General features: G+C 40.6%; 1 protein-coding gene across 1 annotated transcript in view; it reads right to left on the bottom strand.

The window, feature by feature from the left end:
- Nucleotides 1–13,771: 13,771 nt before the first annotated feature.
- The window catches only part of pigg (phosphatidylinositol glycan anchor biosynthesis class G (EMM blood group)), a 192,706-nt gene continuing 184,380 nt past the window's right edge, over nucleotides 13,772–22,097 (bottom strand). Inside the window, exons 12-13 of the mRNA XM_084331758.1 lie at nucleotides 21,246–21,409; nucleotides 13,772–17,360 (exon numbers count right to left, since the gene is read on the bottom strand). Of these exons, the coding sequence (XP_084187884.1) occupies nucleotides 17,138–17,360; nucleotides 21,246–21,409 (387 nt within the window). The 3' untranslated portion in view covers nucleotides 13,772–17,137. The remainder of the gene's footprint in view (nucleotides 17,361–21,245; nucleotides 21,410–22,097) is intronic.

Below are 22,097 nucleotides of genomic sequence, written 5' to 3'. Positions count from 1 at the left end.
GTCGCGTGCTTCCGCGTTTCCTCTGATTTGCCATGTGACCACGGCAGCGCGAGAGAGCTGCAGCGCGGAAATAGGCTGTCTATTGCCTCGCGCTGCAGCGCGGATATAGGCTGTCTATTGCCATTCTCTAAGACAAACTCTAACCTTAACCAGCTCCTTAACAGCGCCTAAACTTAACCCTTCTAACCTTAACCAACTCCGAAACAATGCCTAACCTTAACCTTAACCTTAACCATGCCTAACCTTAACCTTAACCATAACCAACTCCAAAAGAATATTGCCATTCTCTAAGACAAACTCTAACCTTAACCAGCTCCTTAACAGCGCCTAAACGTAACCCTTCTAACCTTAACCAACTCCGAAACAATGCCTACCCTTAACCTTAACCTTAAGTTAACATGCCTAAACTTAACGCACGTTAAAAAAAAGAAAAAAAAATTGAAGGGATTCGAACTTGTCACCAACGGACCGCAGCGCTGCCAGTTGAGCTAAGCATCGAATGAAAATCATTGGGGATTACGGCTAGTCGGCTACATAATGCCGCAAGCTCTGCCGCAAGCTCTGCCGCTCCGCTCCGCGCTCTGCCGCTCCGCTCTGCGGCTGCCGCGCCTGCCGTGGGGCGTGTCGCAGCCAATCAGGGAAAACGCGGAAGCACTCGGCAGCACTCTTCCTCTGGGAATAAGCAATAAGCCTGCAGGACTGTGCTGTGATGTCATCACATGCTGCATCCATGGCCTCTCGCAGGGCCATTTGGGTATGTGGATGCCGGTCGTATACCTTCCACCTCCAGGCAGAGAAAAACTCCTCTATTGGATTCAGGAATGGGGAGTAGGGAGGGAGATATTCCAACAGCATCCTTTCATGTGCTGCAAACCACCAGATTTGCGTGGTGAAATCGCACATTATCCCATACAACAGCATACTTGTTCAGATGGTCTCCATTTAGCCGATTTACTTCAGACGGGATCACCGGTGATTTAACCAGCACCATTCAGCGCTGTTGCAGCACTGTTGTCAGGCAGATTAGGCTGACGGCTTAAATTTTTTACGAATTTTTTTCATATTCTTGATCCTGAGAACTTCACCGTTAAGAGCATGTTACTGACATTCTGGAAGACCCAGGGACGGCTTAATAGGATTGGTCTAAACGTCTGAGTAGACATTTGGAGCGACCAATAGCGGCAGCAATAGAGGCAGCGGGGCATTTTGTAAACACTCGCCAGGATTAGTGACTCGCTGTTCATTTTGAAGCGAACATTGTAAGTACGGATTTGAATCAATTAAACATCATTGTTGGACATAATATAGAATTAATTCAGTTTCCAACTGTTTCTAGCGTTTGTGAAATGTTTTTGCAGTAATTTTGGTGAATATGTTTCGCTCCAGCAAACAATTCAATGTGCCGCGGCACCTCATAGAAAACAGCCCTGAACAGCAGCCTTCATCACGGCGTGCATGCAGGGCCTCGTGCTGGCACTTGCCCTCTAATTGTCGGAGCGTAAGTAAAATATTTTCTCTGTTATTAGTGTATTGACTACTATAAGTCTATTTTTATTTTTTTTATGAACTCGGGCCGCAGATGGAAAGAGATGGGATATCCAGCGCACCTCGAGTACAAGAGAGGCCTTTTAGTAAAACCTCTAGTGTGGCCACGAGACGGCAGCAGAGCTAGCTTTTGCTAGCTCACTCCCAGCCCCTCAACTGAGCCCACAGACTCCCACTGATGAGATTGTCAGGCCCGCAGAGACAGAGAGAGCAGTGTTACCTCTAGGAAAAGAACGGGGTAAGTTTGAATACAAATTATTTAAAAAAAAAATTGTATCTCTCTTTCTACGATTTTTCTCTGTTTTCTCCCTGTCCCAATTTAGTCGTTGTGCCAATTCCCCCCCCTCCCCTAACTGGCTGTTCTCCTACTGGTCGGTACAAGGGAACCCTGAAGTATCCGCACGCTTCCTCCGACACGTGCGGCGACAGCCAGTGGCTCTCTTCTCACCTGGCAGCGAGGGCTCTCATTGGTGAAGTGTAATGCGTGGGAGGTCACGCTGCCTTCCTCAAGTCCTGCCTCCGCTGAGCAAGTGCCCAGACCTGACCTGTAGGCGTCGCTGTCCACAACGCCAGTTTCCCACCCACGGCTTCCCTCCCCCTAACCCAGCCAAACGAGTTAGTATAGCGATCAGCCCAAGCCAAAGCAATGCTGACTCCGGGAGTCGAGACCGCAGCCTCTTGCATTGGTGACGAGCGCAATCTCCGCTACGCCCCCTGACCGCCCCCGAATACAAATTTTAACGCACACATTAACTCATTGACTGTCACGCTGTATTTCCATCTTTACTCCCTGGCGCCAACGTTATTGTGAATATATACCCATCGTATATTCTATATTATAGCTATGGAGACAATACTATGGCTCATTTGACAAACACTATACTCCAACAGGGACAAAATTGTGTATTTCTACATACCTTCCTTTGTGCGCTATACCACACTAAACACTGCCCCGTTTCACAATAATCCAGGCTGGTTTTCTAGATCGTGAGATATAGGGTTTTGTGCGGCGTATGCGAAAATCTCGCAGCTGCTCGCCTGAAACCTATATTATTGCCAGGTCAAAGGTAAACACGACCACGTTTCTTCACAAAGCGTTTTTGACGATCATTACAAAAGCATGTTTTATGGTGGGGTTCGGTAAAATAGACGTTACCTTTGTCAGAAGGTACACGACCATATGTTTCTTCACAAAGCCATCGGGGGGGGGGGGGGGGGGGGGTCGTTTTCCGACGCTGTGATCATTACAAAAGCATGTTTTATGATGAGGTTCGGTAAAATAGACGTAAAATAGACGTTACCTTTGTCAGAAGGTACTCCACTCTCGCTCCAAGTGTCTTGAATAAGAACAGGATCAATACATATAACGTTAGGTGGCCCTCATCCGTTGTCTTCTTCGTCTATAGTCTGCTCTGGCCAGGTTTCCTCATCGGCCGGTTTGACTATAGTATTTTTATGATTTACCAGAAGTGCTGAGTCCAACACAGTCTGGTGGAAACGCACCTTATCGTCCATAATCATCATCCATATAATCCGTTAATATCCAATAGTTCGCTCTAGGCGATCGCCATTGTCGAACGTTAGATTGCTGTAGTTTGTTCAGTGCTGCCATGCCACTGCTGCCACTGCTGGGAGCGCCCTAGTGATCCCTAGTGATTGGTTACTCTCAGCCCATGCAGTTCATAAGGTAGGCGATACTGCCACCTGTTGGGATTCAATCGTCATTGCAGGTCTCAACCACACTCACCAAGGCCTGCGCGAGTGTTTAGAATAAGGACTGCATACTTTTTTTCAAACCAAAATACTATACTTTATACTTATAGCACATGCAAAATTCACTTTTAGTGCAACTGAAATAGATAGAGTAACATAGGTCTGAACTTGAGTTGTAGAAAAACTTGTTACTCAAGTTTTTCTGTAGTAGTTAGTAGTCCAGAAGTAGTATCTCCAAAAGAATTTGATTGGCTGAAAAAACATGCTGGGTCCATAGCCTGAAGTATTGTGTAGTACATGTCCAAATATAATAAAAATCCAATAAAAAGTTACTAAAATATATATAAAGAAAAGGCTGCAGAAAACGATTTCCTCATTGACTCCAAAGCATTCCGCAAACATTTCTCTTGCTGTTTGTGCTCGTGACTTTTCACCTAGATCCCTGATTAGCTCATTCCCACGTGGGGTATCATTGGAAAGCCAGACTCATTGGTTACAACCCTGTCCAATAATTTTCGAGATCGCCAAATGCTTGACGTAGGTACAATAGAGCCTCGGGAGTCGCGGGTGGTATTAGAAAAAAAGAAAAGTCTGCTGTGTACTTCGGTGCACGCCTCACATAGGGCTTTATGAAAAGCAATTGATGCATGTCCAAAAGCATTTGAAATTTGTTCAGAGGAATGAGAAACTGCTACTATGATGTGCACAAATGACTAAATGTTGTGGAGGTTGATCTAACAGTTATGAGAATTTTTATTCTGATCAGAGAAATGCACCAAAGAAATCAAGAAAAACTGTAACCCTGTCATCTACAGAAGCCTCATTTAACCATGAGATGGAAGTCCAGTCTGACCCAGTGCTATATAATGTATTTTGTGACACACTGTTTTAAACAGTTTTTCAAAGTGATTATACTCTTAATTTGAACCCATGATATCAATCATATGTCTTGAACTATTTTTGGTTGTTTGTTAAATGGATGAAATACATGTTCTTGCATTACAGATTGTTGTGTGGTGTGATTCATAATATGGTGTGACGGCATATAATTTGGTGTGACTTTCACAATTATGACATTATGAAGGCTTTTTCGTAAGAAATATTAAAATAATGTAACAGTGTCACCAAATGTTTCTAGCATGTTGGTGTTTTTATAAGAAGGTTTGCCAAAATGTATTAAAAGTACATAGTAAATGTGTGCAATTGTCTTACCATGAGTTTTGATTACGAAAAATAATGCAAAATGTAACAAATTTGCACAAGGATGAGCTAGAAATGTGTATAGTAGTGATGATGAATGCTGATAAATAGACATACATAATTAAAATACACCACTTTACACGTTTGTACAGAATAACCTTCATGTAACCTTCAAAGATGGTAAAAGGATCCTAAGATCTTTTTTTTTTGTATTTTATTTTTGTATTATTTTTTAAACAAACACATAAACAAACATGACAACACACGATAAGATATACAAGCATTAGTTGTCAGTGCACATCCAATGAAATCACATTTTAGTTAATTGTCTTATATTATAGGATATACCCCTAATACCTGTTATCTAAAAACCTACACACATATGCTCCAGCTCGTACCCCCCCCTTCCGGACCCCCCATTGGATATTCCATCCATTTTCCCTCGCTCCTAACCAGACATTACCATTATATGCTAGCTTTTATTTTCTCCACCACTTCTAACCACAATGTCATTTTGGATTCATTGAGACCCAAAATTCTTGCTGTAGATATTTCTTGATAGATCACATCGAGATACTGTATGTAATAATCCAGACCTTTCGGCACATTTTTTCCGGTTGGAACCATCGTGATGCTATCAGCTTTTTAGCCACTGTGATACCCGATAAAACCAATCTCTTTAGCTGTGGATGTACTGCACACTCAAAAACATCATTCAGCAGTAGTACAGAGGGGTGTACAGGTATATTCCAATTTAAGAGGTTTGATAGTTGCTGGGTCACCTCTTTCGAGAATATCTTAACTGGTGGGCAGTCCCAGTACATGTGCATAAATGTCCCCTCGTCCCCATTTGTACATAAGGAGCATTTGGAGTCTTGTATAAGACCCATTTTTTTCAGTCTTATAGGAGTCAAGTATGTCCTGTGAATATAGTTAAGATTGATTTGTTGATGGTCCGGGTTCCTTGATGTGAATCGAATATTTGCCCAGGCTTCTTGCCAATCAAAATCACTTTCCAGGTCTGGTATATCCCTCCTCCAGACTGAGTCTAGGTGGAGGGTTTCATATGAGGACGTTAGTAATTGATGATAAAAATCTGAAACAAAACCTCTTGATGTCTCTCTTTCATAGAAGAATTTGTGGTATCTGTGGTGTACAATTGGTATATTTAATGGAACACCGTGAGCCTTCAAACATGCCAATAACTGTGCGTAAAAGTAATATGTGGATTTGGCGAGATTAAATTGTTTGCGTATTTCATTGAAACTACAAAAACCCTGTTTATTGAAGACGTCTCCTAATGAGTGTATGCCTTGCTTTTCCCATCTAGGGAATCTTATAGGTTGTTTTTCTATCCAGAGTTCATTGTTATTGAATAAGGGAGTATGATTATGCCATTTATGTAGGGTCGAATATTTTTTGTGTGTTTTGCGCCATATCTGGATCGCATGAGTGATTATGGGGCCAAATCTCCGTTCGCATTGCTTAATTGGTAATTTGGTGTATACTATGCCCTTCAGCTTATGTGGAGCTACTATATTTTCTTCTAAATTTCTCCAGGATACTAATGCTTGGGGATCAAACCATGTTGTTAGTGGTCTTAAAGTGTACGCCTTAAAGTAGTGGTAGAAATCTGGAAATGCCATACCTCCGTCTGCTTTGTTTCTCTGTGCGGTGGATCTTTTTATACGTGGTGGTTTGTTATTCCAAATAAATTTGTATGTGGAGGAGTGTAATTCTTTCCAGTAACCCTTTGGAGGGGGTAACGGTAGCATTGAACTGAAGAAATTGATTCTAGGTAGGACGTCCATCTTGATTATTGATATACGTGCCTGTAATGAGTTTTTAAGTTTCGACCACCTGACAAGGTCGTATTTGATTTTGTTTTGGATTTTTATGTAATTGTGCTTCACCGTTTGGCTTATGGTGGGGAATATCTCAACTCCCAAACATCTAAATTGTTTTACCATCTGTATCTCTTTTGGGAGGGTTATGTTTCTTTTTGCAGGGGCGTTAAGTGGGAGGAAGGCCGACTTCGGCCAATTTATCCTAAATCCCGATAGATCTCCAAAGTCCTCAATCAGCTTGAGAAGATGAGGCAATGCTGTGTTGGGGTTTTGCATGAACAGTATTACGTCGTCCGCATATAAACTAATTTTGTGTTGTGTGCCCTTGATTATGATTGGTTCTATGGATTGGGATTGTCTTATATATTGTGCTAAAGGCTCTAATGATAGATCGAATAGTCCGGGACTAAGAGGGCAACCCTGTCTGGCTGAGCGTGATACCGGAAAGATTTTGGAGATGATTGTACCTGTTGTAATCATGGCCGATGGGTCTTTGTATAATACTTTAATCATATCGATGAATCCTTTTCCTAACCCCATCCTTTCTAATACTGCCCATAGATACGACCATTCCAACCTGTCAAAAGCTTTCATTGCATCCAGGGACAGTATCGCCTTAGGTGTGTTGTCTTCCTTATTGGCATCTAGTACGTGTAGTAATCGTCTTATGTTATCGGTGATCAAGCGACCTCTTATGAATCCAGTTTGGTCCGGGTGAATTAAAGATGTCATATGCTTTTGTAGTCTGATGGCTAATACCTTAGAGTACAGTTTGATATCGGTTCCGAGGAGGCTTAAAGGTCTATAACTACCGCACTCGGTGGGGTCTTTGTCTTTTTTAAGGAGGACTGTTATGAGTGCAATATTGTCATTCTTATGGAAGTTCCCCTCCTTAACTGAGTATAAGCGTTTAGCGTCATCCTCTGAAAGTTTAGGGAGAATAATTTGATTAAGATATGTGTCCATTTTGTTTTGATCGAAGGTCGTTTCTGATTTATATAAGTCGGAGTAGAATTCTTTGAATGTATCATTTATTTTTTCAGGGTCTGTTTCAAGTACTTGTTGTGCTCTAATGGTAGTTATATCTGCAAATTTTGCATTAATTCTTAATCGCATGGCTAATAGGTGACTAGGTTTAGAACCTTGGGAGTACTGCTGTTGTCTTGTGCTACGTATTTGTATTTCCGATTGTTGTCTGTATATGGCATTGATCTCTTTTTTTAGTACATTAACTTGATTTTCTAGTCGAGTTGAGTTGTTGTATTTTAAAGAATTAAATAACGTTGAGTAAAGCGTTTCCAGCTCAGCCAGTTTTGTGCATTGATTCTTGCGCATTTTGGAGGAAAAGCTATCAGTGAAATCTTTGATCCTTCCCTTTACCGACATCCATATTATTCTGGGGTCTTGCACCGAGTTTGCATTCTCCCGTAGAAATACTATAAGAGCTTCTTTGAGTTGTGTAATGTATTCCTTGTTATTAAGCAGCATCGAGTTAAATCGCCATCTTGGGGCTCGGGAAGATAGTATACCAAATGTTCCTTTTAGGAGTAAATAACAGTGATCTGATAGTGCGTTGGGTATCATTTCCACTTCATAATCATCAAATAGTCTCGGGGATGCAAAGACATAATCTATTCTGGATAATGTGTTATGTCTCGCAGATCGACAAGAGTACTTTCGGGTCGTGGGATTAAGTGATCGCCATAAGTCATTTACACCTGTAATCTTCGACCAATCCTTTAATGCATTAGATGAATTATTTTGTTCGCTGGAAAAGGCGAGGTAAGATTTGTCCATCCTTGGATTCCAAATGGCATTAAAATCTGCACCTATTATAAATGAGTAATCGGGAATGTCTAACATTGCATTGGTTAGTGTAGTGAAGATCCTAAGATCTTTTATAGGTAAAAAATAAATAAAAAGTATCTTTACAATTTAAATACGTATCACGTCAAAGGTATAGATAACTTGTAGGTTGTAGGTACGGTGTAACTAAGCACCTCCTAGTTTTTTTTATGTTCATTCCCCACTGTCTACTCTGGGGTATGTACATACATTTGGGTGTGGGGGTGTTATGTGTGGGTGTATTTGTATCCCTGTTTGTCTGTTCCATGTATCCTGATCTGTGTTCTCCAGTGTTATGTGTGGTGTCTAGTTGTAGTTCCTTGTGTTGGTTTCCTGTAGTTCTTTGTTGTTTCCCTCCCAGGAGTACCCATTTGTAATCAGCCCAGGTGTTTCTTGTGCGTCATCCCCTTGTGAATATCTGTTCTGTTCTCCCCTGTGTGTCATGGTTTTTGCCTTATTTCACCTTTCTGTGAGGGACAGCTGTCTATTTTTGCTTTATTTCACCTCTCTGTGATGGATAGCTGGCAATCCCTGTTCCCTGTGGTTAATTGCCTCATGGGTCGGCAGGTGTGTGGGCTTGATTGCACCTGATGCAGTACAGCTGTGCCTATGGCCATGTGGAGTCTATTTAAGTTTGGAGGTTGCAGTGTCAACTGCTTTTTCATTTTCCTTGTGCTGGCTATACGTTTGGTCAGGCTCATTATATTTAAGTGTAGTGCTGCCCTATTCAGCATTTAGCCTTCTTTTGTAGCCATCTTGTTTTCGGCTACTGGCTTAGTTTACACTTTACTTTATAGACTCGAGGCTGAGTCCTTTATGGTAGTGTTTTCTTTTGTTCTTTTGGAACTGTCCATTGCACATAAACTCCCTTGGTGGAGGTTTATTGTTTTATGTTTTCAATATAAACTCTGGTTTTAGGAGTTGCCTTTGTGACTTATTTATTCTTTCTACAATTCCCCTTTAATGAGTGTCGTCCTGTTTTTTTGGACTTTACTTATTTTCTTAAATACTCACTTTGAGGCTTTCACCTGTAAAGGTTGTTTTGTGTTGTTTATTTTCCCCCTTCTCCTAAAACGTCTGCATAAGCAGTTTTGTGGTTATTTGTTTGACGTATAACTTTAAGATTCCCTATTATCTGCTCATGACCCACACACACACACCCACAGCCCTCACACTGTGTGTGCGGCTGATCCTGTCTGCACAGTCCTGTCATTTGTTTGTTATTCTTTTTTGTTATTCCTGCACCCTCAACTGGATGGTTATTATCATTCAAATCTTTTTGTGTGCGGCTACGTGGTGCAGTGGGCAAGGCGCTCACCACGAATACTGGAGACGCTGGGTTCGCCTGTTCGAGCCCAGCGCTCCACATTGCTTTCAGTTTAGCTGGTCGTCCGTACTAATACACATTGGCAGTATTAGGGGGTGGGAAACTGATGGGTGGGGATCGGGCGTTGTGGACAGCGACTCCTACAGGTCAGTTGGTGCGCCTGCGCAGTAGAATCAGGAAGCGATGGGGGCGGCGCCCCTCCAAAGCGCAGACCCCTGACGCTGAAAGATCGCGCCGCGCAGGTGAAAAGATGCCACTGCTGTTACCTCGAGTATCGGAGGGGACTCGTGCTATGTATGACTTAGTCCACATTGCAGCCGGCTTGTGGGAGGCAAGAAACAGCGTTCGAGACAGGGGAGGTTTGAATTGGATGATACGAAATTGGGATGGGAGAAAAATAGAAAATGGGAGAAAAAGTGGATACAAAAAAAAAATCTTCTTATTACTTTTGGCTACCGTTTCAGATTATGTCCCATTGATATCAGGCAACGAGTATTTTTTTTCTTTTTATATCAATGGTAACGTAATACACGCCATATGCCAATTTTACTCACTACTGTAGCAATTTCATTAGAGTAATGAAAAAATTATGATTACACGAAGAAATCTACAATACCACACATATTTTTGGAAAGATAAGAGTCCGTAAAACAGAACTGAATGATTTCCATTACTCATAATATGATATATATATATATATATATATATAAAACGTTTTTCAGCCTAAAACATCAACCACCCATTTACCACTGCCCATCCTCCTTCATGCCATAGACCTCTTAAAGGTAGAATCTGCAATGCCATCAAACAGTGACTTCTAGGCAAAAGTGTGCTTCTTGGTATTGCACTTTGTTAAAACAAATTTGCACTTTGTAGGGGGAGGGGTTGCTATTGCTGGCCTCACATCAGATTCTGCCAAGAGGTCTGGAGAAATTCACAATATAATAAGTTATTATATAATTATAATATGGTTTATGTATTATGTAATATATAGTCCATAGTAACTTATTACTGTGAATTAGTTTTTTTTTTAAATTGCTTAAAATGTCAAAATCCCCTGCCTTATCAGAGGGAAAAATGGATATTAGAAGACCTCATTGTGTACACCAACAGCTGCACCTCCAGTCACCAGTCTGCAAGCTCCTGAAGTTCACAGACGACACCCCCTTCATAGGACTCATCTCTGGTGGGGATGAGTCTGCCTATAGGTGGAAGATTGACCATCTGGTGACCTGGTGCAGCCTGAAGACACTGGAGATGATTGTGGACTACAGAAAGACCCCAGCCCCACTCAATCCCATCCTGCTTCCTGTGAACTATTATCTCCCATGATCTCAAGTGGGAGCATCAGCTCCCTCATCAAAAATGCACAGCAGAGGATGTTCTTCCTGCGGCATGATGGTGCACTTCTACACAGCCATCATCGAGTCCATCCTCATCTCCTCCACAATATGTTTGAGACACTTCCCTCTGGCAGGAGGCTGTGGTCCATCAGGGCCAAAACCTCACACCACAAGAACAGCTTCTACCCCTCTGCAGTGGGCCTCATCAACAAGGCTCAGGACCCCACCGTCTCTCATCTCCTCTCCCCATAGACACTATACGAACATAAGCGTGGATGTTACATTAACCTTTCGTGGACTACTTTACATTTTTGGTAAAAATACTGCACAATTGCACTGTATTTCTATTTTAATTTAGTGTATACTGTATACCTACTACAATCCTGCACAATTACAAGTACAGCCCTGTCCTATATTATATTCTATTGTATTTTTATTCTAATTTGGTTTATATATTCCATTTTATTTTATTCTACTTTACTTGTCTGTCAATGTTGATGCACCAAAGGACCAAGACAAATTCCTTGTATGTACAACCTTACTTGGCAATAGGGTGACCAGATGCAAAAAGTCCAAAAGCAGGACAACAGTAAGATTTTGGTGGGACAATGTGGGACAAAGTGGGACAGATAGATAATGTACATTTTTTTATTAGAATAACTCGTCTTCACCGAATAGATAAAGGTTAAATCAAAATAAATACAAATTAAATACAGAATTATATCTCTCCACATTCATCTTGGCACTGGCAACCGGCTTGTTACCACCTTGTAACATCTGTTTTAAATATTCAAACTTTATCACTTGACAGGAATGTCTTGTGTTCGATATATATTTTTTTGCTTCGAAAAGAGGGACATCCTCTCAATATGTGGGACGCGGTCTCAAATGGTGGGACAGTACAACCAAAGGGGGGACACCTGGTCACCCTACTTGGCAATAAAGACATTTCTGATTCTGATTTACTGGTTGTCAAATTTTAAGAATTTAATAATTTATCCCTCTGTCAAAGATTAGGAACTTACACAATACAGTATGGTGGTATATACTGTTTGATCTTCACTTGGTGGCTGTAATGAGCAGAAATCCCAGTGAAACATCACTCCCCAGGTATGTTGCTAAATCTTTTTTGGTGCATCCCACCTAATGAGCACTATTCTGGCAAGCGAACACGTTATTGTTAATCCTGGATATTTTGCTCTTTTATCACATAACACTGAAAAACGTTGGACTACAAACTACTGTATTTCCCACCTCACCCCCCACCCGTTTCTACAGTGTTCTTACTATAGACCTCTTCCCTTGTCAACGTGGCCAAAGCCACAGAGCACGACGTGGCAACTGAAAGAGACTAGAAGAGACTCTTATTAGACTCAAACCTGTCCAACAAGTGTCTGAAGGTTGGTCTTTATTGACTTAAAATCAACATGAGTTGTAGACACGGACAGCCCCCCACATCAAATCAAGTAATTGTTCCACATTTGTCTTGACCCAGTCAAACCTGGGTGAAACAATCCCCCCCCCCCCCCCCCAAATGAAAATATCTGCTGTTTCCCTTTTGTCTTTTTAACTATTGAATGAAGGTCCCGGTCGGCCCTAAACGTCCACTCCAAACCGGTGTCCTCTCTCGCTCGATTGAAATCAAAATGTAAGATGACAGAATATGCATCAAAAGGAGACAAGGGGATACCTGGCAAATTGTCTACACAGGCAGGAAATGATCCATCCATGGATCAATACCTCCTACCACTGCTGTGTTTTCAGAGGAGACCAGTTCCCAACCTTACTTACTACCAGTGATGCCACAGATTACTTGTAAAAATAATCTGATTACTCCTTTAAAAAGTAATCTAGTTACTTTACTGATTACTTGATTATCTGAAAGTAACTACGTAGGTTACGATTTCGTCGTGGTCCCCCCTGCTGCTGCCACAACATAAGAATGACAATTATTTTATTTTTTTTATAATGCTTTATTGAAAGTGCATAATGTCATAAATCATGATTGGCTGCTCAGACAGGTCATCATGAGACGTCATCAGCCATCAGGCCATATAAGGTCACAGCTGTCCACTGCTCAGGCCCTCTAGGACAGTGGTTCCCAAACGAAATAAAATAGAAAATGTATATAATATAATTTTATTTAAAAATAAAATTGTAAAACCGTTGTGTAATATAAAACATGGTATTATAGTTTGTTATTCTCATGTGTGTGTGGCTGTGTGCATGCGCGAGCGCACATCCCATCTCCGGTCTAGCTGACTGTACCACTGGCTCTCTCAGCATTATGAGATAGTAACTAAATAGTAAGCCACTTGGAAAAGTAACTGTAATCAGATTACTGGCTTGTAAAAAGTAACAAGTTAGATTACTATCTACTGAAAAAAGTAATCAGATTAGAGTAACTAGTTACTGGCATCACTGCTTACTACAGTATATAACCTCCCTGACTGCTCACCGCCACCTGCCACTCAGCAGGCAACTCCTGCACTGGAAGAAATCAGAAGTCGTCTCAACTGATATTTTCAAGACAGCTTTTTTGCAATGGCTTTTTTGTTGTTGAGTCAGCTAAATACGAGTTGATTTAGTTGATTTAACAACAACAAATGCTAAAAACCTGCTTGAAAATATAAGTTCAATATAAAACTGCTGTAATTAACACAACACAAGGATTCAACGTCCCCCGATGACATCGCTGGTGGCCATATCCAAACTCGTATACTCTGTTGAACTAAATTAATGCGTGAAAAACTGTTGAGTTTTTGGATGTGTGAGATTATGTGCAAAATAAATCAGCATTCTGTTTTGGTGGTGCCCCTTTAAGTCATCAGGTTAAGTGTGAAATCTGGACACACTATACCCCTTTAAAGTGAAAAAGGGTTAAACATTTGTTCCCTGTTCCCCTTCTTCTTGAAACATGGAGGAAAGGAGACAGTGAAGTTATATACTGTGGTACTGTAAATCAATTTATTTCCTTATCTGGGATACAAATAATGCAGTGAATCAAATCATTTCAAATATAAATTATTGAGTCATCTTGATTAGGCCCAAACCCCCAATGGAATTAGAGAAGTCGCAAGTTAGGTATAAATCAGACATTAAAAAGGGAAAACATTATTAATAATAATAATCATCATTAAGGTTGTTTTGATTATATTAAAACATGACACAACAAAGATAGGACACAATAAATAAAACAATAAATAATCTGTCTCTATTGCAAGCTGCTGAGCAGAACACGAAGGTCTGTGCAGTCATGTCTATGGAGGACAGTAGAAGCAGCTCTGGAGACCATACTGTGATGGAGCAACACACTGCCACTCTCCCCCACAGCTGTCAAAAACAAACAAAAACAACAGCAAAACAAACCTCGAGCTCTGGTGCCACATTATAGAAAACGGCTGTTGTCGATATTTGATAAAATGTTGCATTAACATACCATTATACCATTTGGTGGCCACTTTGTTTTCTCCAACGTGCCTTTTTGCATCATACATTTTTTGCACGGGCGGCTCCAGTGGGAAGCAGGTAGAGGAAGTGCCAGAATGAGCTGAATGGGATAATCAATCAGCCCGACATTATTTATGACAACATAAATGCAATTTATGACAATCCAAATGGTTGTTGAGATGTTATGTTTGTGCACTACAGCTATCATTCAAGACTACAAGTAAACCTACAGTACAGTAGAGGGTTTAGCCCCGTAACCTACAGTACAGTAGAGGGTTCAGCCCCGTAAACCTACAGTACAGTAGAGGGTTTAGCCCCTTCCCCAGACCCTACAGTACAGTAGAGGGTTCAGCCCCGTAAACCTACAGTACAGTAGAGGGTTTAGCCCCTTCCCCAGACCCTACAGTACAGGGTTCAGCCCCATAAACCTACAGTACAGTAGAGGGTTTAGCCCCTTCCCCAGACCCTACAGTACAGTAGAGGGTTCAGCCCCATAAACCTACAGTACAGTAGAGGGTTCAGCCTCTTCCCCAGACACACGTGGAAACAACATTTTCCTGCATAACAAGGTTCCCTCAGCAGTTCACACATCAAATCACATTCAATTCAACTTTGATTATTACATAGGTAATCGAATGTAAATATTCATGGAAAGCAGAAATTATGACAAAGTATTATCTATATTTGGAAGGAATAGTAAAAGTTATATATATATATCACTCTCCGAAGACGATGCATTGTAAAGTTCCCATCTCAACTTCAGACAGGTGGACTCCAAGATTGTATCCTGCAGTTTATGGTTTGTGCCATATTTATCACCCACAAGTCTAATAACATCAGATTTGAAAGACAGACTAACTCCTGTATTCCTGGCTACACTGATAGTAGTGCCAGGATGCATGAGATTATTGTAGAGGGTCCACAAAATAATTTAGAAAAGAAACGTAAGCTGATTTTATCTAGGATTTTGGCAGCCATACTGATCTGTAGATAGATGTGATGGTTTTTATTTTGCTTTCTTACTATCAACATACGAAAAGACCAAAACCTACAATACATTTGGGGTGACAGTGGCTCAGGAAGTAGAGTGGTTGTCTGATAATCATAAGGTTTCCAGTTTGATTCCTCTCGGCAGCGTGTCGAAGTGTCCTTGAGCAAGACACTTAACCCCTAAATTGCTCCCGATGAGTGGGTTGGCACCTTGCATGGTCGCCTCTGCCATTGGTGTGTGAGTGAATGGGTGAATGTGAGGCATAAGTTGTAAAGAGATTTGGATAAAGATGCTACATAAATGCAGTCCATTTACATTTCTTGTGCTCTTCCTACTCTCTCCTATCCTTAGGAACTCTCAACCAGGAAGCCATACGTTCCCATTGTACGCTACAATCATTCAATACAATTCGCATAGACATATTTCCATTTCTAAATATCATAATGATTATCATGAAAGACTTGCATCGCAGTTATTATCATATTAACAAGATATATGGATGTACAGCAGTAAACAGAACAGTGTAGTATTGTTCATTATAGTCGAGGAAAAAGTACAACGGCAATGATCACTGCAATGAGGAATTATGCTGACCAAAGCAACGGTATGGATCTGTGACTTGTTTTAAACCCTTTTTTTGGACAAGAGAGTTCTATGACCTCTAGATATGGACTACATCTGGTGTTGGCGGACCATAATTGTAAATAGGAGAAATGCATTGTAGGTTTTGGTCTTTTTGTAGGCTATGCAGACACTAATAATTATTTGTATATTTTTTATTACACTGGCCTTACCATTTAATGACATGGTTGAGTTCAGCCGCCACACCACTATGGGAGGTAGGCTCTCACAAGCCTATAGAACTCTCATAAAATAACGTATTGGTTTTACATTTTATTGCCCGAGAGCTGATCAGAGATATAAAGTAGAAACTCAGTGTTGCAACATTAAAAATATTAACTTCATGTTTATTAATCCCTATGGGCTATATATCAAACTGAAATATTTTATTGCTATTTAAATATTCAATTCCCCAAAGTCCCAGTCATAATATAGTTTCCATAATATTGGGCCTTCAAATAATACAAATGATATACCAGCAGAGGGGCTGATCGAAACACCATTAGCTGCACCATCAATCATGAACAACTGCATTTCTTGGGCTACCAGCCCACTATTTTGTTGGTTAAGGGCGACAACTTAAAGAGATATTTCACTACGGGTTGTGTGTGGGTGGGCCATTGAGAAAACAATCAGCATTCAGGAATGATGGTTATTTTATATTCATGTTCTAACAATATCCATTTCTCTATTACTATCACAATCAAAAAGAGAAATTAATATTTTGTATTATAATGCATTTGCTTGTTTGGGCGCACTTGGCATTACATTTTATGTTTTTTAGTTTTTCTTTGCATTTACAACAATGCTCAGATAAATCTGAAAATTTAACAAAATATTGAATACATAATACCCCATTCATATTTCATACATTAGTCCCTGAGGATGGATCCGCGTGTGAAAGTTAGAACTTTCACCAAAAAAAGATTTTCTTTTGTTATTTCATTTTTATTCATCCTCCACAAACATTTCTTCTCTTCTTTGGAGGAATGAAATGAGATCATATACACATTTAAATCATATTATAGCACAATAAATGTGCAAAGTCATATGACAGATTCTATCTGCAGCAACCGTCTATTCATACCTTGTGTGAGGGTGAGGTTATTATGTAGGGAGACTGTAACTCTACTAGACAATATCTTGGACACACATTGTCCAGAGAGGGTGTTCTACTCTGACGCCCCTTGACTGTCGCTAATCTTGGTCATTAGCTGGTCATAATCTTGGCAGATGTCTCCATCTTCGGCTCCCCTCAGGGCTTGATGGGACTGTGGCTTTGCTCCATGATGCTGAAGATCAGGCAGACCCCGGCCGTCAGCAGCGTGTGCATGGACTCGTACAGTAGTTTTGGTGAGAAGACGCTCCAGATGAACAGGTGGTACCGCAGAACAGTGACCAACACGATGTAGACCGCTGCCGGGACGGACCTCAGCAGGGCCAAGCAGTAGCAGCCGTGGCCAATGGCAACCGGGCTCCTGGAGACATGATGAAAAGAGGAGATGAAAGAGGAGATGAAAAGAGGAGATGAAAGAGAAGATGAAAGGAGATGAAAGAGGAGATGAAAGAAGATGAAAGAGGATGAAAGAGGAGATGAAAGAGAAGATGAAAGAGGAGATGAACGAGAAGATGAAAGAGAAAGACAGAATTAAACCTTTATTTAACCAGGTGAGTCCCACTGAGATTACAAGATCTCTGTTTTGTGGGAGCCCTGGCCAGGATAGCAGTAATACAGTGTTGCAAACAACATAAAAACAAACATTAAAAACACATGCAGTAGCAACTCACAGAAGCATATGCCTAAAAAGACAGACAAGAGGAAATGGAATCTAGCTAAGAGAAGCAATTACAATATCCAATTAAATCTGACTCCAAACCCTTCACTAGATTTTCTATGTAGTTGCAAATCTGTCTGCAAGTGGTTCCTGACTGCAGGGGCAGCGCACATAAAGGCCCGTTTGTCAAGTTCAGTGTGAACCTTAGAGACGGACAATAAGAGGGTGTCATTTGAACGCAAGCCATATTTACTCGTTTTATGTGAGGATTGGACTTATATATAAATATGTGCCAATGAGTGAGTCACTGAAGATCACTTAACCCTGGCATATAGAGTGCAATGGTGAGTGAGAGCTTTGCAGCCAATGACCAACCTCAGAGCACTGTGGTACACAGTATCCATGACCAACCTCAGAGCACTGTGGTACACAGTATCCAGCCAATGACCAACCTCAGAGCACTGTGGTACACAGTATCCAGCCCTTGCATGCATTGGGCAGAGGTGCACATGGCAGTACAACAGATCACCACAGTCAAGCAAGGGAAGGCTCAAACTTTTTTTTCCTGGCAATAAAGGAAAAGCAGGATTTGTTTCTCAAATAAAAACCTAAATTGAACTTCAGTTTCTTTACTAAGTTTTCAATGTGAAGTTTAAAATGTCAACGCAACAAAAGTTTACACAGCGTTTGATGGAGACACTTGTCCATCACTGGAGAGACCTGTCCATCACTGGAGACACCTGTCCATCACTGGAGACACCTGTCCATCACTGGAGACACCGGTCATTCTTTAATTGGCTGTTGCTGTTTTGATGGCTTTGATACAGTAGGTAAAAAGTCTGTGCTCAAACAACCAAGAATAGAGGTGCTGCTTTAAATAAGTACATAATCCATGAGGGATTCTATCAGGTTTAACAAACATATACCTTTGAGTTAAAACAGTGATATACCTTCTTCAGACATGTTATACGTCTTGATCACAAGTTTGATTCCTTTGAGTTCGGGCTTTGGTTTTGGAGTTTTTCCACAAGTATCAATTGAACTGCCTCTTGAGTACAAGAATAAAGAGTCTGGATTCTTAACCCTGTAAGACCATCAGTTGCAAAATTACAACATCACTTTTAGCTTTTAGCTATTTTAAATGTTTATTTTTTTTAGCACATGTACATAGTCAATGGGTCCTGTCGTTCAGCCTCACAATGCTATTGGATAGTAAATGTGTGTATAGGTCCCACATTCTGGCCTCTGAAGTTGATAATGTAAATTTAATTTGGGCCTTACAGGGTTGAGTGGTATGGTCTGGTGACTCTGGTCTGATCCAGTATGTATCCAACCTTTAAGTACAGTTTGACGGTACCCAGGGGGAGAAAACTGGACCAGTTCAGGAGATTATCGATCAAAGTCCATTTGCAGTACCTGCTCTGTGGCTGCTGATGGAGCAAAGTGCATTCTAAATGAGCTGCCTCGTGTCAAGACTATTCTAGAACTAGCCTCTAACAGCATTCTGCAGGTGAGGGTTTTTCTGGTGGAAAGCATTATTGGGAGTAGCACAGAGCTATGAATAATGTGAATGAGGAAGCCATTGGTCAAGTGTTCTGTTACTGTAATGCAGCGTGCACTGTGATATTAGATGGACTTTAAGTGCCTTTAACAAGATCTGAACCTTCGATTTTTTAACTTTCCAATGATTGTCGAACTTTCCAATGTGCTGTTTGCCTAGTGGTTTGAACCTCTGTTATATAGGATGAGAGCTGATTCAGAGCAGGCCCCACATTTTCAATGTAAAATAGTACCACTGGAAATGGATCTGACCTTTATATATATATTTTTTTAAAGTGTTCTACTCTGGTACAACATTAAACCCCAACTGGATTAAAATGCAGGCTAGTTCCAAACTACAGTAGTAGAATTTGGATAAAAGCACCACAAGCAGTTAGGGGTGGGGGAAAAAAATCGATACGTAGTAGTATCGCGATACTTTGCGTGGCGATACTGTATCGATACAAGGACGCCAAGTATCGATATTTAATTATTCATAAAAAAAAATTGTATAAGGAAGTTGCATTGGTCATTTCAATACCTGTAATAGTACAGTAGTCCACACACATACACACACACACACACACACACACACACACACACACACACACACACACACACACACACACACACACACACACACACACACACACACACACACACACACACACACACACGTGCATTCAGTTAAGTTGGAATATGACTATAATACAAACAGTTCAGTTTGTCAGGTACATGCAACACAGATTACAGTGTTTACATCTGTCTGCTTGAGAAAATACCATGTTCTGCAATAAAAATTATTGAAGTGAGATGAACAGACTGAACTTTATTTTATTAGATAAAACATGTTGACAAAGGTAATAATTTTAATAAAAATTTAAAATAAAACACAATATTAATATCGCAATACTCAGCGTATCGCGATATATTTAGTATCGTGATACTATCGTATAGTGACGCAAGTATCGCGATAGTATCATATCGTGAGGTCTCTGGCGATTCCCACCCCTACAAGCAGTCCAAGTAACTGAATGATAACAACGAACCTGTCCCTCTCAGAGCTGAGTTAAACAGTGACTGGAAGATAACAACTAACCTGTCCCTCTCTGAGCTGAGTTAAACAGTGAATGGAAGATAACAACTAACCTGTCCCTCTCTGAGCTGAGTTAAACAGTGACTGGAAGATAACAACTAACCTGTCCCTCTCTGAGCTGAGTTAAACAGTGAATGGAAGATAACAACTAACATGTCCCTCTCAGAGCTGAGTTAAACAGTGAATGGAAGATAACAACTAACCTGTCCCTCTCAGAGCTGAGTTAAACAGTGACTGGAAGATAACAACTAACCTGTCCCTCTCAGAGCTGAGTTAAACAGTGACTGGAAGATAACAACTAACCTGTCCCTCTCAGAGTTGAGTTAAACAGTGACTGGAAGATAACAACTAACCTGTCCCTCTCAGAGCTGAGTTAAACAGTGACTGGAAGATAACAACTAACCTGTCCCTCTCAGAGCTGAGTTAAACAGTGACTGGAAGATAACAACTAACCTGTCCCTCTCAGAGCTGAGTTAAACAGTGACTGGAAGATAACAACTAACCTGTCCCTCTCTGAGCTGAGTTAAACAGTGACTGGAAGATAACAACTAACCTGTCCCTCTCTGAGCTGAGTTAAACAGTGACTGGAAGATAACAACTAACCTGTCCCTCTCAGAGCTGAGTTAAACAGTGAATGGAAGATAACAACTAACCTGTCCCTCTCAGAGCCGAGTTAAACAGTGAATGGAAGATAACAACTAACCTGTCCCTCTCAGAGTTGAGTTAAACAGTGACTGGAAGATAACAACTAACATGTCCCTCTCTGAACTGAGTTAAACAGTGACTGGAAGAGAACAACGAACCTGTCCCTCTCAGAGCTGAGTTAAACATGAACTGAAAGATAACAACTAACCTGTCCCTCTCAGAGCTGAGTTAAACATGAACTGAAAGATAACAACTAACCTGTCCCTCTCAGAGTTGAGTTAAACAGTGACTGGAAGACAACAACTAACCTGTCCCTCTCTGAGCTGAGGTAGCAGATGAGATGACACGCCCAGAGGAGGGGCCCGGCGTAAGTGCTGAGGGCCGTCAAGAAGATGGCCGGCGCTTCCACGTAACTTTCCAGTCCAACGAAGCCCACCGAAATGTCAACAGTGGCGATGTTGTTGGAATTCCCCTATAAGCACAAAGACAGACGTTAGTTTTAGCCAATGACTTGTAATAACATACTATATCAGCAGTATAACAAACTAACTCCCCTATAAGCACAAAGGCCCAAATGTTAGTTTTAGCTAGAGCTGTGAATCTTCACTGGCCTCACGATTCGATTACGATTCAGCTGTCCACGATTCGATTCTACGATGCATCTCGATGCAGCTCAATAATATAATACATCCTCAATTTTAGAATCTATATTACTGCACATGGCTACTTTTTCATCAATTAATACAAGCAGTCAGATAAATTAACTTTTATTTAGAAAGTTCTTAAATAAGAATGTCAAAATAAATGTCTTTACTAGTGTTGCATGATACAGATACTAGAAAGGTATCTCGATACCCAACTGTTAAAAACGGTTCAATGCTCTTTTTTATTAGTATCAGTATTGGTATCAATATTTTTTACAATAGCCTGATGCTGTATTGTCTATGAGTTGAGTGGATGCATGACCAGAGCACTAGCTTTAATAATAATAATAATAATAATAATAATAATAATAATAATTGTTGTGAAGGGCCAGATTAAACCGAATATATATATTTATTTATATATATATATTTAATTGTATTTGTATATTCTCTAATATTCCCTGATATCCCTTGTATATTCCTTGTACAATATGCATTGAATATCCATTCTAGCCT

This window comes from Notolepis coatsorum (genome assembly GCF_963971535.1).
Source record: "Notolepis coatsorum genome assembly, chromosome: 16".
NCBI classification, from domain to species: domain Eukaryota; kingdom Metazoa; phylum Chordata; class Actinopteri; order Aulopiformes; family Paralepididae; genus Notolepis; species Notolepis coatsorum.
The sequence above is the reverse complement of the archived record's forward strand: the minus strand, read 5'-3'. Positions and strand labels throughout refer to the sequence as shown.